This window comes from Archocentrus centrarchus, chromosome 17 (assembly GCF_007364275.1).
Source record: "Archocentrus centrarchus isolate MPI-CPG fArcCen1 chromosome 17, fArcCen1, whole genome shotgun sequence".
Taxonomy (NCBI): domain Eukaryota; kingdom Metazoa; phylum Chordata; class Actinopteri; order Cichliformes; family Cichlidae; genus Archocentrus; species Archocentrus centrarchus.
In genome coordinates this window covers 10988114-11000138 of record NC_044362.1, presented here as the reverse complement: position 1 = coordinate 11000138, position 12025 = coordinate 10988114, and the positions used below count along the sequence as shown (strand labels likewise).

Here is a 12025-nt window from a genome sequence, read left to right as displayed (position 1 = left end):
GCTGGTGACACAGATGGCGATTTATTCAAAATCCAAGGCACACTTAACCAGCATGCCTACAACAGCATTCTGCAGCGACATGCCATCCTATCTGGTTTGTGCTTAGTGGGACCATCATTTGTTTTTCAACAGGACAATGACCCCAAACACACCTCCAGGCTCTGTAAGGGCTATTTGACCAAGAAAGAGGCTGATGGAGTGCTGCGTCAGATGACCTGGCCTCCACAATCAGCTGATCTAAACCCAACTGAGATGTTTTGGGATGAGTTGGACTGCAGAGTGAAGGCAAAGCAGCCAACAAGTGCTCAGCACCTCTGGGGACTCCTTCAAGACTGTTGGAAAACCATTTCAGGTGATCACCCCATGAAGCTGATTTAGAAAATGCCAAGAGTGTGCAAAACTTTAATCAAAGCAAAAGGTGCTGACTTTGAAGAATCTAAAATCTAAATCATATTTTGGTTTGTTTAACACTTTAACATTTACTACATGATTCCTTTGTATTCCTTCATAGTCTGGATGACTTCAGTATTAATTTACAATGTAGGAAAAAAATTTAAATGAAAACATTGAATGAGAAGGTGTGTCCAAACTTTTGACTGGGACTGTAAGTTGAAAACTCCTCTCTGCAGGTTCTCTGCAGGCAAATACCTACGCAAATGGACACAACTGAGGGAGCATAAAGCAAGCATAAGGGAACAGCTGAAAGGAGCCTTTTATAGCTGATAGTAAATTAATTATCAACCTCAGAGGATCATCAGAGTCATCCAGATTTATCTTCTGCAGACCATGAATGCTTAGGTTTTTTTTTTTTTTTTTGCAAAAAGAAAAAAAAAGAAAAAGAAGAATATCTGGCACATATTAAAACAAAAGCTTATATTTTTATAGCCTTTTTCTTATTTTTCTTATTACACAGTGGCTGCCTATTCAAACAAATGAAAAGCAGTATTTGTTTTATCTTTGGCTTGAACTGAATGGAAATGGGAGCACATCCACACATATATACCACACATACCTGCATTGAGCTCAGAGGCTTTGGGGTCAAAGCAATCTCACCTTTAATTTTCTCACTGGCGCAACATCTTTGAAAGTAATATAATGTAGGATCACAAGGTATAGTGTCTCTGCAGGGTAAGTTCATGAAAGTGTATATTGGGGTGTCAAGAGTAAGATGAGAAGAAAAGATGAAAACCAGTTGATTTGGAGGAGAAAGATAAAGGATGTAGTGATGGAGGATGTGAAAAGATACTCCGGGGACAGAGAGAGAGAGAGAGGGAGAGAGAAAGAGCGAGAGGTGGGCTGAGCACCAGCCATCAAATACGGGAAGCCGAGCCAGTGGTGACGCACTAAGGCACCAAAGCGGTCAAGATAAAGTGTCAGAAAAAAGTCCGGGATGCAGAGAAACATGACAATTACTCATCTTCTCTCATTTCGTCAGCTCTTGTATATCCTGTAAATAAGAAGAGGAAAGAGACCACAAACTGCAGGTGAGTGTTTTTCCTTTGTGTTTGTACCTCATTTGAAGTTATCTTAACAACTCTGCTGCTTGTTGAATGGATACACGAATCCCCTGGGGGAATCTAAACACAAGCCTCCCTGGTGTCTGTATTCTGCCAAACATACTTTTCTGAAGAGACAATATTGTGACAGCACTGTTAATTGTAAAATCAATTTTTGGCAAGAGGAGCGGAGAGGATAATAAACGTATTAGAGAAAATTAGAAAGCATGTTCTTTCCAGCAGAGATACATGTGTCGAACATTTTTATTATATCTCTGATTTAGTGAACTTAATGGGCTGCTCTTTGCCAACGCGATGCTTCCATTAAAAAGAACAGTTCCAGCTGCTGAACAACAGCCTGCTGTATCTGACTGAAACTCAGGTTTCCCTGTAGATATACAAAGGATGCAAATATGCAGTCAGTCAAAGTCGTGCCATATTACTTTCATATGTAGAGTTAACAGTAAAAAGTCATTGACCCTTCTTCTTTCTTCTGTACTTGAAAAGACAATGTTATTTAATAATAATAAGAAGAATTGATCTTCTTTTTTTTTAGCATTTTAGCATATAAAAGCCTGATGTTGCAGTAGCCAAGGGCAAGGTATACCTACAAATATTCTCAAGCACCAACCTCCTGTGCTGAAAAAATGAAGGCAAAGGATCAAATGGCCACTTCAGGCAAGCAAGCATGAAGTATGAAAAACAAAAGGTTTTAGAATATAAATATACAAGACTATGGGGGGATTTTTACTTTTTTTTTTTTTTAATTAAAAGTCCTAATTATACTGAGGACTAAAATTATATGTGATTATGCATTAATGAGTGACAGGCAGCTATAGTCTAGCTGTCTGATCGGTGACACCTCAGTTAATTGAAGCCACTGACAAATAATAGGCTACTCTCAAAGAGGCAGTCAATGAAAGTCTGTACTCCATCTACTTCAACGGGGAGTTCAATTATTCTGTTTACTATGTTACTAATGAGCCATTTAGCCATACAGTCTATGAATGCAACTAGCTAATATTAGCTGATGACTTATCCTTCTTGTCCAGAAACGGTCTATTCTAGTTCCCAACAAAAGGCAACAGCCAAAATGTCAAACTCCGTACGGCAGCCCACCAACCAACAGGTGAAATCAAGATAGCTGTGTCTGTCATATATGAAGCTTATGGCTAGGCTCCAAACAGCGGCACCCTGTACCTCTCATGATACAAAGGGTTAGCATCTCCAGTTACATCCTTCCTGTATGTTAGATGCATATGTTATTTAACTTCCAAAAGCTTTAATTATCAACTTTTTCAAATTATCACACTTTAATTCTGTTAAAAAAAATTGCAAGACCAATTAACCACAATCACAGCAAAGGTCAAATATTAACCTTCCTACTTTCACCTTCTACTTTTTTGGCTGCCTGAGAGGCTCCATAATGTAGGGGTTAATATACTAACCTAACATATAACCGCTGCCAGGAGGAAAATCTGGCAAGTCAAATATGCAGCTCTATGTGCTGTGCTATCTTCATAAGGATGCAGCTGAATGACCCTTCATCATTTTCTGATGTTTGAGTTCTTTAATCATTAAAATCAGAGGCTAACCCCTTTAAAATTCATCCTCTGTCCTTTCTTTTCCACCAGGTTTATAGTAGTTGAGGAACCTACTCTCCAGTCACCACGATGCCGGTGCTTAACTGCACCTTCAACTTTCTTGCAGCCATTTTAACTGGTGACATAATGCTCAGTGACTTAGGATGCTCTAAGGCTGCTGTGGTGTGTGGGATGAATATCTCCTGGGTGTTGGCTACTGCCACTAAACCAGACCTGGAAGAAATTTGCTTGACCGAGGATGAGTACCTCATGAGACACCTGGGGGAATCGAGATCCCCTGTGTTTCTCCCTGTCTGTGTCACTTACCTCACCATCTTCATTGTGGGTGTCCTGGGAAATTCTCTGACCTGTGCGGTCATTTTACGCTACAGGGTGATGCAGACGCCCACCAATTACTACTTGCTGAGCCTGGCTGTATCCGACCTGCTGGTGCTGCTTCTGGGCATGCCATTAGAGATCTACGAGATGTGGCAAAACTACCCCTTCCTGCTGGGAGAGGGGGGATGCTATTTTAAAACCTTCCTGTTTGAAACTGTCTGCTTTGCCTCCATCCTCAACGTCACAGCACTCAGCATGGAACGCTACGTGGCGGTGGTGCACCCCCTCAAAGTCAAGCACTTGACCACGCGAGCTCACGTCAAAAGGGTCATCTTCATGTTGTGGGGGCTGTCGATGGTGTGTGCTGTGCCAAACACCAGTCTGCATGGGATTGAGGTGCTGCCACCAAGGTTTGGGCGAGAGTTTCCCCAATCTGCTATCTGCCGTATGTACAGAATTTATATTTTATTTTTATGCTATATAGGCTGCAGTCATGCTGGAAGGCCGGTAAATTAATAGGTGGATACATTGATGGTAATTTAAGCATTTTAACATGCTGGTATAAAGCAGGCATAAGGGTATTGTTGGCAATAATAATGTGGCTCCACAGTATTGTGGATTACACATCTTGCCATGGTTTGATCCCAACAAGAGATTCAAATCCCTTGCGGGTTGTTTCAGGTAGAGCATCTGGCATATAACTCTGCTAAATCAAATATGCAATAATACCTGCTATGGTTACCCTTTATGACAAAGGGAGAAGCCAAAAGTAGCTTTAATGGTGCAACAGGAAAGAGCATTGACAATCCATGTTATAGCTCTTGTGATATTTCACTCTGACAGGGCATTACCATGTATTTTCATGCCTCTAGTAGAGGTTAAAAAAAACTGACTGCAGGGGCATAATAACATGTAAAACTAATGGTATACATGGATTTGTCATCTATAATCATTTTCAGGTATGCTCTTGAGATAATATTAGGGGCATACGTTGCCCTTTTGAATGTGCAGCAGAGAGATAACAGTTTGCTTTAGATGTTTTCTCTCTGCTCAGTATTCTTAGTTTGGCTTAGGTGAGGGTACCCTGGAGAGAACTTTGTGTTAATGACATTTTACAGACTCATGACTGCTAATCATGTGACATCAACTTGTTGGTTATTTTGGATGTGACAATCATGGTGACAATGTGGGATCAAGCGGATAAGGCCCCAATCACACAGGACTGCAGACCAGTCACTGACCCCCATTTTTTCCTGGCAATCCACCTGTTGCTGGGGAAAAATACGTATTCCTGGACCTGCTGACAAAAACCTCCTTGTGGTTCCTTTAGTTGCTGTCATTTTGCTGTGGTTGCCCGCAGTTTGCATGGATGTGATAGACTTGTCTACAAACACCTCGAGGTGACTCAATCTGGAAATGGAGACCATTTGCCTTCAACATAAAAGTTGTGCCTTTTGAAGCATGTTGACTGCAGCACTGAGGCACACCTGTTAATTTCATGGTGAAGAATTTCCATTTCTGGTTTTAACCACACTACAAGTTTAACAATAGCTTGGTCAGTACTTAGCGAAGCTGCAGTGAAAACCGACTGGGAAATCTGCTGAAAACCAAAGCAATCACTCTGAGGCTTTTTTGGTGCAGCAGCTGCTTTGTAGCCGATTTCACCCAGCAAGAGCCAGCAACCTCAAGGAACCACTTCCAACTAGTCAGGGAATACACATTTTTCCCCAGCAACCAATGGTTGTATTACGTCCAATATGATGGACAAACCTCGAGCAATGTACGCGTGATGTCACATGAGAAACCTCAAAAGAGCTGGCAGGTTAAAGTCTGTGACAGATATTTTAATTTGCACCTCCATCAGGTAATGTCTCAAATTTATTCTGCTCCTTTGTGTTGCTCTTCTGTTCTGTTGCACATCCATCCTCAGATGTGGTCAAACCTACCTGGATGTACAACTTGATCATCCTGATCTCCACGCTGGTCTTCTTCCTGCTCCCCATGCTGATCATTAGCATTCTCTACCTGCTCATTGGCTTGAGGCTGCGCAGGGAGCGGGTGATGACTGTGGTGGATACTAATTGTAGCTTCGGACCTGAAAGTATCTCCAGCTCAAACAAGCAGAGGCTGAGCAGACGTAACGTGCAAGTAACCAAAATGCTATGTAGGTGATATTTTGGTACATTTTTAATCTAAATTTAATTTTCTGTACTCCTCTCAAAAAGCAAGTCCCCACAATCAGTGAAGCTGTGAGTGAGGGAAAATAATACTGATTTAATGTCCTGTGAAATGATGGAAACATGTACTCATGCATGTACATAACAACCTTTGTACTTATATTGACTATTTTTACACTATTTTACTTAACTAGTCATCTGTCACTAGAGATTTAACTGGCATCCTACATCTATATTTATATGTCTGGTTGACTGTGACATTAATTGTTCCATCTGGTCCAGGTGTGTTGGTGGTTGTCTTTGGCCTTTGTTGGGCTCCCTTTCATGTCGACCGCTTGATGTGGAGCTACATCAACGTGTCGTTCGAGCAGCATCGCAAAATCTTCGAGCATGTCCACGTCATCTCTGGCGTCTTCTTCTACCTGAGCTCTGCCGTCAACCCCATCCTCTATAACCTCATGTCCACCAGGTTCAGAGAAATGTTCAGTCACATCACCTGCTACTCTGACAGCTGGCAGGGACACTCGCGGACCTTGCAGATGGCCCGACGAAGCACCATGAGCGACAAAATACCCAACATGAGTAAACTGACTTAGACCCTTCTGAGCCAGTCAGAGACAAAGGAAGGAACAGAAAAAAGTGAATAAACAAATGAAAAAATATAGTAAGTGCAGAATATGGGGCTCGTTCGTGAATCTCAACCAAAGTAACACAAAGAGTTCTGCACCAACAACTACAAACTTCATGGAGAACGATGTTCCTGCCCTCCAGTGGATCTCGAACACTTGAGAAATCTGAATGTTCATCTGACTCACAATCCTCATAATTTACAGGTTATTGCCAATAAAACTACAAATGTTTGTTTTTTTTAAAGCACTAAAATTTGTTTATTTAAAATCTGACAAATACTTCAGGAGGAGTAACAAATCTTGTCTGGCTTGACAACTTATCTCACACTTTACCCTAACAGCGAGACATTTGAGAAAAAAAAAAGCATATCTCCATGCTGTGGGCTCTCTTCCTGTATAACAATTTTTATTAGTAAGTGCTCCAGAGTGTAGGAACAACTATAATAACTCAATTCAGGCTGAGTAAAGACCAACAAGACCACATATTGAGGTTATTGTACTATCATATCAAATGATAAGGCAGCAGTTTTACGCACAGGCGGCATAACCCATCAACTGCCTCAACAGTAAATGATTTATATATGAGATGGAGGTGAAGGTATTTATTGTATACATTTCCAGGCTTGCCTATTTAGTGCTGACCAGCTCTATTATTAAACATTAAATATATTTGTCTGTGAATAAAAGTCAATTAAGTGAACTTAATTGGCTTCATTGATATTATATTCCATTTGCCACACAGGTTCCACACATATTCATATGTGTATTATACGCCTGTATATCTATACAATGTACATTACTAGTAAATCTACATATTGTTTGAATCTTTATAAAGAAAATATGCAGCGTAATTTTATTTATGGTTACTGCCCAGTTTGAAGGATCATATTGATTTTCTGTTTTCCTGGTATAAGTGCTGTTGTTTATGCGTTGCTTTAATTACTTTATCTTTGCGCACAATGTGCACATACGATATGTTTACAATATCATTTTATTTTTCATAGTGTGTACCATTAAAATAGACCTGCTTTTGAATATTCGTGCTGCTGGTAAAATGTGTCAGCAGGACTGCTCTTCTTAGATTAACCCCAAAAGATATGAGCACAAACAGTCGTATCTTGCTCAGATTCCTATAGTGCAGCCAGCCCCAGGAGGCAAAGGTCTTCTGTGTATACATCCCAGTAAGTGCCAGGCGAACAATTTGAGTAACGATTTGTGCCAGGATGTCTCATCTCAACTTTGGGTGACGCACAGTGCGGAGGAAAAAAAATAATTTGTACACATGAAGAAGTTGATTATGAGGCGTAGAAGCTAGGAGGAAAGATGATGTCATCGGGTCAATAATATGGAACAAAGAATTAATGAATGATTAGATGAAGCAGGATGTGAAAGCAGACAAAGATGAGCCAGCTGTTCAATACTGACAAATCACTTTGTAATGAAACAGCGTTATCAGTGTGCCACACCAGTACAGATGAAGGGCCGTCTACCCACAGCTTCCATCACCATAACAAAATACACTGTTTACACACTGCCTATGCAAATTGGCCCATTAAAAAGGGGTGCATCACAGCGTCGCCCAAATAATAACATTCACTCAAGACCACCATGATTAACTCCCACAGGACTTTAATATGACACAGTGAGGCAGGAAGCATCATTTACCTTTGAAGAACTGTGTGAGCAGAATGCTGGTGCTGTGAAATTAAAGGACAAATCAGCCCAAAGGAGAAATTTGATGTGTTTCATTTTCACTCGCAGAAATGTGGAATCTCTTTCATGCTGAAAGTCCTGAAACCCGAGAACTGGAAGCAATAAAAAGTTTATATGATGTTCAGTCGAAGTTCTGGGAGGGATGACTGGCAAGTGCCGCTAATCTCTCGCTGCATGATTTCATCTGATCAAACTCAACCGACATGGAGATTTGAAAAGGCAATTCATATCCATCATCCTGACATGACAAGAGCTGTGACTCCCAAAATAATGAAAGGTGGAGGGTTACAAGTTTGAGTTTAGGCATTTAATTGGCTCTGCAACAGCGATAAACTTAAAGGCTACTTCTGTTAGAGTAGTAGGTGATAAGAAATGGGAACCTAAAAGCCACAGTGCTCATTCAGTGCTCTTTTAATAGCAAAGAGATAATTGGAAATGTACTAGAGCAGAAGATAATGTCAAGGTGCAAAAGAGTATCGGAGGCAAGAAGGATATGAAAGTGGAGATATGAGTTCCTGCCAAGAGGATGATGTGAAGTGCTTCATAATGAGATGAGGTTAAGTATATTGTGAGAATGGGGACTGACATGGATGAGATGACTCAAACTCAAAGGTCTCTCTAACATTAGTCACAGTTGAGAAGAAGACGTGACATCAAAATGTCATTGACCTGGTGTGTCAAGCAGAGCACAGCCTCATACAGCAGCACCAGGTTGGATTTCAGTTAAAGCAGCAGCAGGCAGCTGAAGGAGGATATTGAACCCCAAATCATAATGCTCAGGAGTAGAATGATGCAAGATAGCTCTAAGATTTAAGATTGTGCCACAGGCCTCTGTCAGTCCAACAATCATGATTGACTGAACCTACTCCTGATATCTGGTGCATCTGTCCAACTGCCAATCAATATCCTACCCATCACCACATACCAATACTTGTAGTAGGGATAGCAGTGCCATAACCCACATCAGCATTTCAATCTTTTAAATCTGAGTTTTGTCAACAATTCACTGAAGGTGAAGTTTTGGGTAGACAAGCAATGTCCCACTTGGTGATCACCATGCGGCTGACATTTTCTGTATTGATTGAAATATCTTGTCATCATAGGAATTGGCATGAATTTTGGCCCAGATACTCTCAAGAAATATTAAATCAACATTAAGGATCCTCTCAGTTTTCCTCTAGCACGATCATCAGGTCAGGTTTTTTCTATTTGGTAAGTACTTTGGTGTAGCTGGTCTTTCTTTTTTTAATAATTATTTAAACACTTTCATTTGCATTTATGACAACTTCACATATTTCAAGTAGAGAAAAGTATAAAGAATTGGCTAACGGGAACAACACTGTGAATCTTGAGGAACTGCTTTATATGACTTGTGCATAGAGAAAAAAAAAACTGGATAAAACATCTTTTGGTTTAATACTTTGCATTTAGTGCTACTTGGTACAGGTTAGCTAACATGCAACAAAAGACAACATAGTAAATGTTGACAGCTAAACATTTTCAAGACAGCTTAGTCATTGTGAACATGCTGAAATGCTAGCGTTAGCATTCACTTCATGCTCACTTCTTTTTAGCTTCAGCAGGCAACACTGTTATTTACAGCAAAGACAGTGATAAATCACCACACATTACCAGCCCAGCACCTACAGCATTCACAGGGTTCTGCATGACTCATCTAACCCAGTGAATCCTATTACCTCCTTCACCTGAGACCCTGAACAAGAAACATGGATGCAGATGCTATAACTGGAATATGCACTATATACCTGCCCAAACTTCAGCCTGTGAGAAATTCATTTCCTTACAAAGAAACCTCCAGTAAATTGCTTGTCAAGGTTGTTAGTCACAGTCAAGTGGTTCAGCATCCTTTCAAAAATGTACCAAATGTACCAACAATGAATAGGCTTCCAAAAATGGCTTGGACAAAAAGGATACTGATGACCCACTGTAGCACCACTTCACAATAGTGGTGTGTGATATTGCAGAATTTGGTATGGATCCAACACCAAGGAAACTCAGGTCCAGTCGCCAGTACCGCTGACCAATGCCGGTAACTTACAAAGGCAGCTTATGTAGAGGACAGCAGTGTGTCATGATTTATGAGGTGAAAGCATCATCAATATTTTAATGACCACCAAATGACTGTGATTTTGCTTTCCACTGTTAATTAGTAAACACAACAAAACGCGCCTTTGCCAGTTGTTCACGTGTTTTGAAACTGGGTTTTGTTGGAGACCTGATATTTTTTCCCTCCTCATCTTTTCTGACTGTTTTTTTCACTACTTTTGTTTTTGGCTAGGGTCAGTGTCACTACTGGTAGCATCAGGTGATATCCGGATTCCTACAGAGTTTGCACAGGCAGTCCAACTCCTCCAGGATGGCACATGAATACGTGCCATTGCCAGAAGGTTTTCTGTGTCTCCCAGCACAGTCTCAAGAGGATGGAGGAGATTCCAGCAGACAGGCAGTTACTCTAGGAGAGCTGGACAAGGCCATAGGGCCCTTAACCCATCAGCAGGACTGGTATCTGCTCCTTTGATGAGCACTTTCAGAACCCTATAAAATGAGCTCCAGGAGGCCACTGGTGTGAAAGTCTCTGACCAAACAATCAGAAACAGACTTCATGAGGGTGGCCTGAGGGACCAATGGACCCTGTGCCCACTGCCTGGCAGCCTAATTGGCATTTACCATAGAAAACCAGAACTGGCAGGTCCACCACTGGTGCCCTGTGCTTTTCACAGATGAGAGCAGGTTCACCCTGAGCATGTGTGACAGACATGAAAGGGTCTGGAGAAGCTGTGCAGAACATTATGCTGCCTGCAACATTGTTCAGCATAACTGGTTTGGTGGTGAGTCAGTGATGGTCTGGGAGGCATATCCATGGAGGGACGCCCAGATCTCTACAGGCTAGGCAACAGCACCCTGACAGCTATTAGGTACGATTAGGATGAGCTCCTTGGTCCCACTGTCGGGCCCTATGCTGGTGCAGTGGGTCCTGGGTTCCTCCTGATGCATGACAATGCCCGGCCTCATGTGGCGAGAGTATGCAGGCAGTTTCTGCAGGATGATGGAACTGATAGCAATGATTGGCCCCCCGCACTCGCCTGACCTAAATCCAACAGAACACCTCTGGGACATTATGTCTCGGGCCATCTGATGCCACCAGGTTGCACCTCAGACTGTCCAGGAGCTCAGTGATGCCCTGGTCCAGATCTGGGAGGAGATCCCCCAGGACACGCATGTGGGGGCCATACAAACTACTGAGTACCATTTTGAGTTGCTGCAATGAAATTTTTAGCAAAATGGACTAACCTGCTGTAACATTATTTCACTTTGATTTTTGGGGTGAGTTTGAATTCAGTCCTCTGTAGATTGATCATTTTCATTTCCATCAAATGATGTGGAATCCTTTCATTCCTAACACATTACCTGGCCCATATCAGTATAGATATCAACATGATTTTTTTTCCCATTGAGATCTGATGTGTTTTCAGTGTTCCTTTAATTTTTTTGGAGCAGTGCATTATTTGAATTTCTGAATATAGTCTATACGTAATCAGTCTGCTAAAGTAACACTTTAAAAATGAATATTAATTAATGGTGAAGATAAATCATGACTGAATCATTGCTTTCACCACTATATGAGTTACAGCTGATACACTTGTTAAGTCAAGACAAAGTCTGAGGGAGAGCAGAAGGAAGTGAATCCAGTGTCTCATCTTTATTTATTTATTTTTTGCCACATTCTAAATTTGAGCTGGTAAAAGCTGATTTATTGTAACAGTTATCAAATTAGTGAAAATGAAAGGATACTTATGGGCCCTAGCAGATAAATCCTGAAGACTTTGTATCCCCCAGACTTTTCCTTGAAGGCCAAAATAAGATTCAAGCTTGTGTTTTTTATTGAAATTTTCTACACATATGGATTGTATAACATTTTGTTTGCAATTCCCTTTAATTTTCATGTGGACATCTGCATTGTCCAATACTCCAGTTTATGACAAATTACCAGTTAATCCATTAGCACCCCCCCCCCCCCCCCCAAAAAAAAAAAAAAAAAAACCCTTATTGTGTTCAGTAAATGTTAG

General features: G+C 41.1%; 1 protein-coding gene across 1 annotated transcript; it reads left to right on the top strand.

The window, feature by feature from the left end:
• The first annotated feature begins 1360 nt into the window (after nucleotides 1–1360).
• LOC115795562 (neuromedin-U receptor 1-like) lies at nucleotides 1361–6191 on the top strand. Its single transcript, XM_030751538.1, has 4 exons — nucleotides 1361–1484; nucleotides 3131–3863; nucleotides 5349–5582; nucleotides 5878–6191. The coding sequence occupies exons 2-4, from the start codon at nucleotides 3170–3172 to the stop codon at nucleotides 6189–6191; spliced, it is 1242 nt and encodes a 413-aa protein (XP_030607398.1). The 5' UTR covers nucleotides 1361–1484; nucleotides 3131–3169.
• Nucleotides 6192–12025: the final 5834 nt, after the last annotated feature.

What these genes read in the sequence shown, in the direction of transcription:
- LOC115795562 (XM_030751538.1), top strand. Translation starts at nt 3,170, where the DNA reads ATGCCGGTGCTTAACTGCACCTTCAACTTTCTTGCAGCCATTTTAACT. An exon ending in TCCCCAATCTGCTATCTGCC is followed by an intron (nt 3,864 to 5,348) that starts GTATGTACAGAA and finishes ATCCATCCTCAG; the next exon opens with ATGTGGTCAAACCTACCTGG. An exon ending in GCAAGTAACCAAAATGCTAT is followed by an intron (nt 5,583 to 5,877) that starts GTAGGTGATATT and finishes CATCTGGTCCAG; the next exon opens with GTGTGTTGGTGGTTGTCTTT.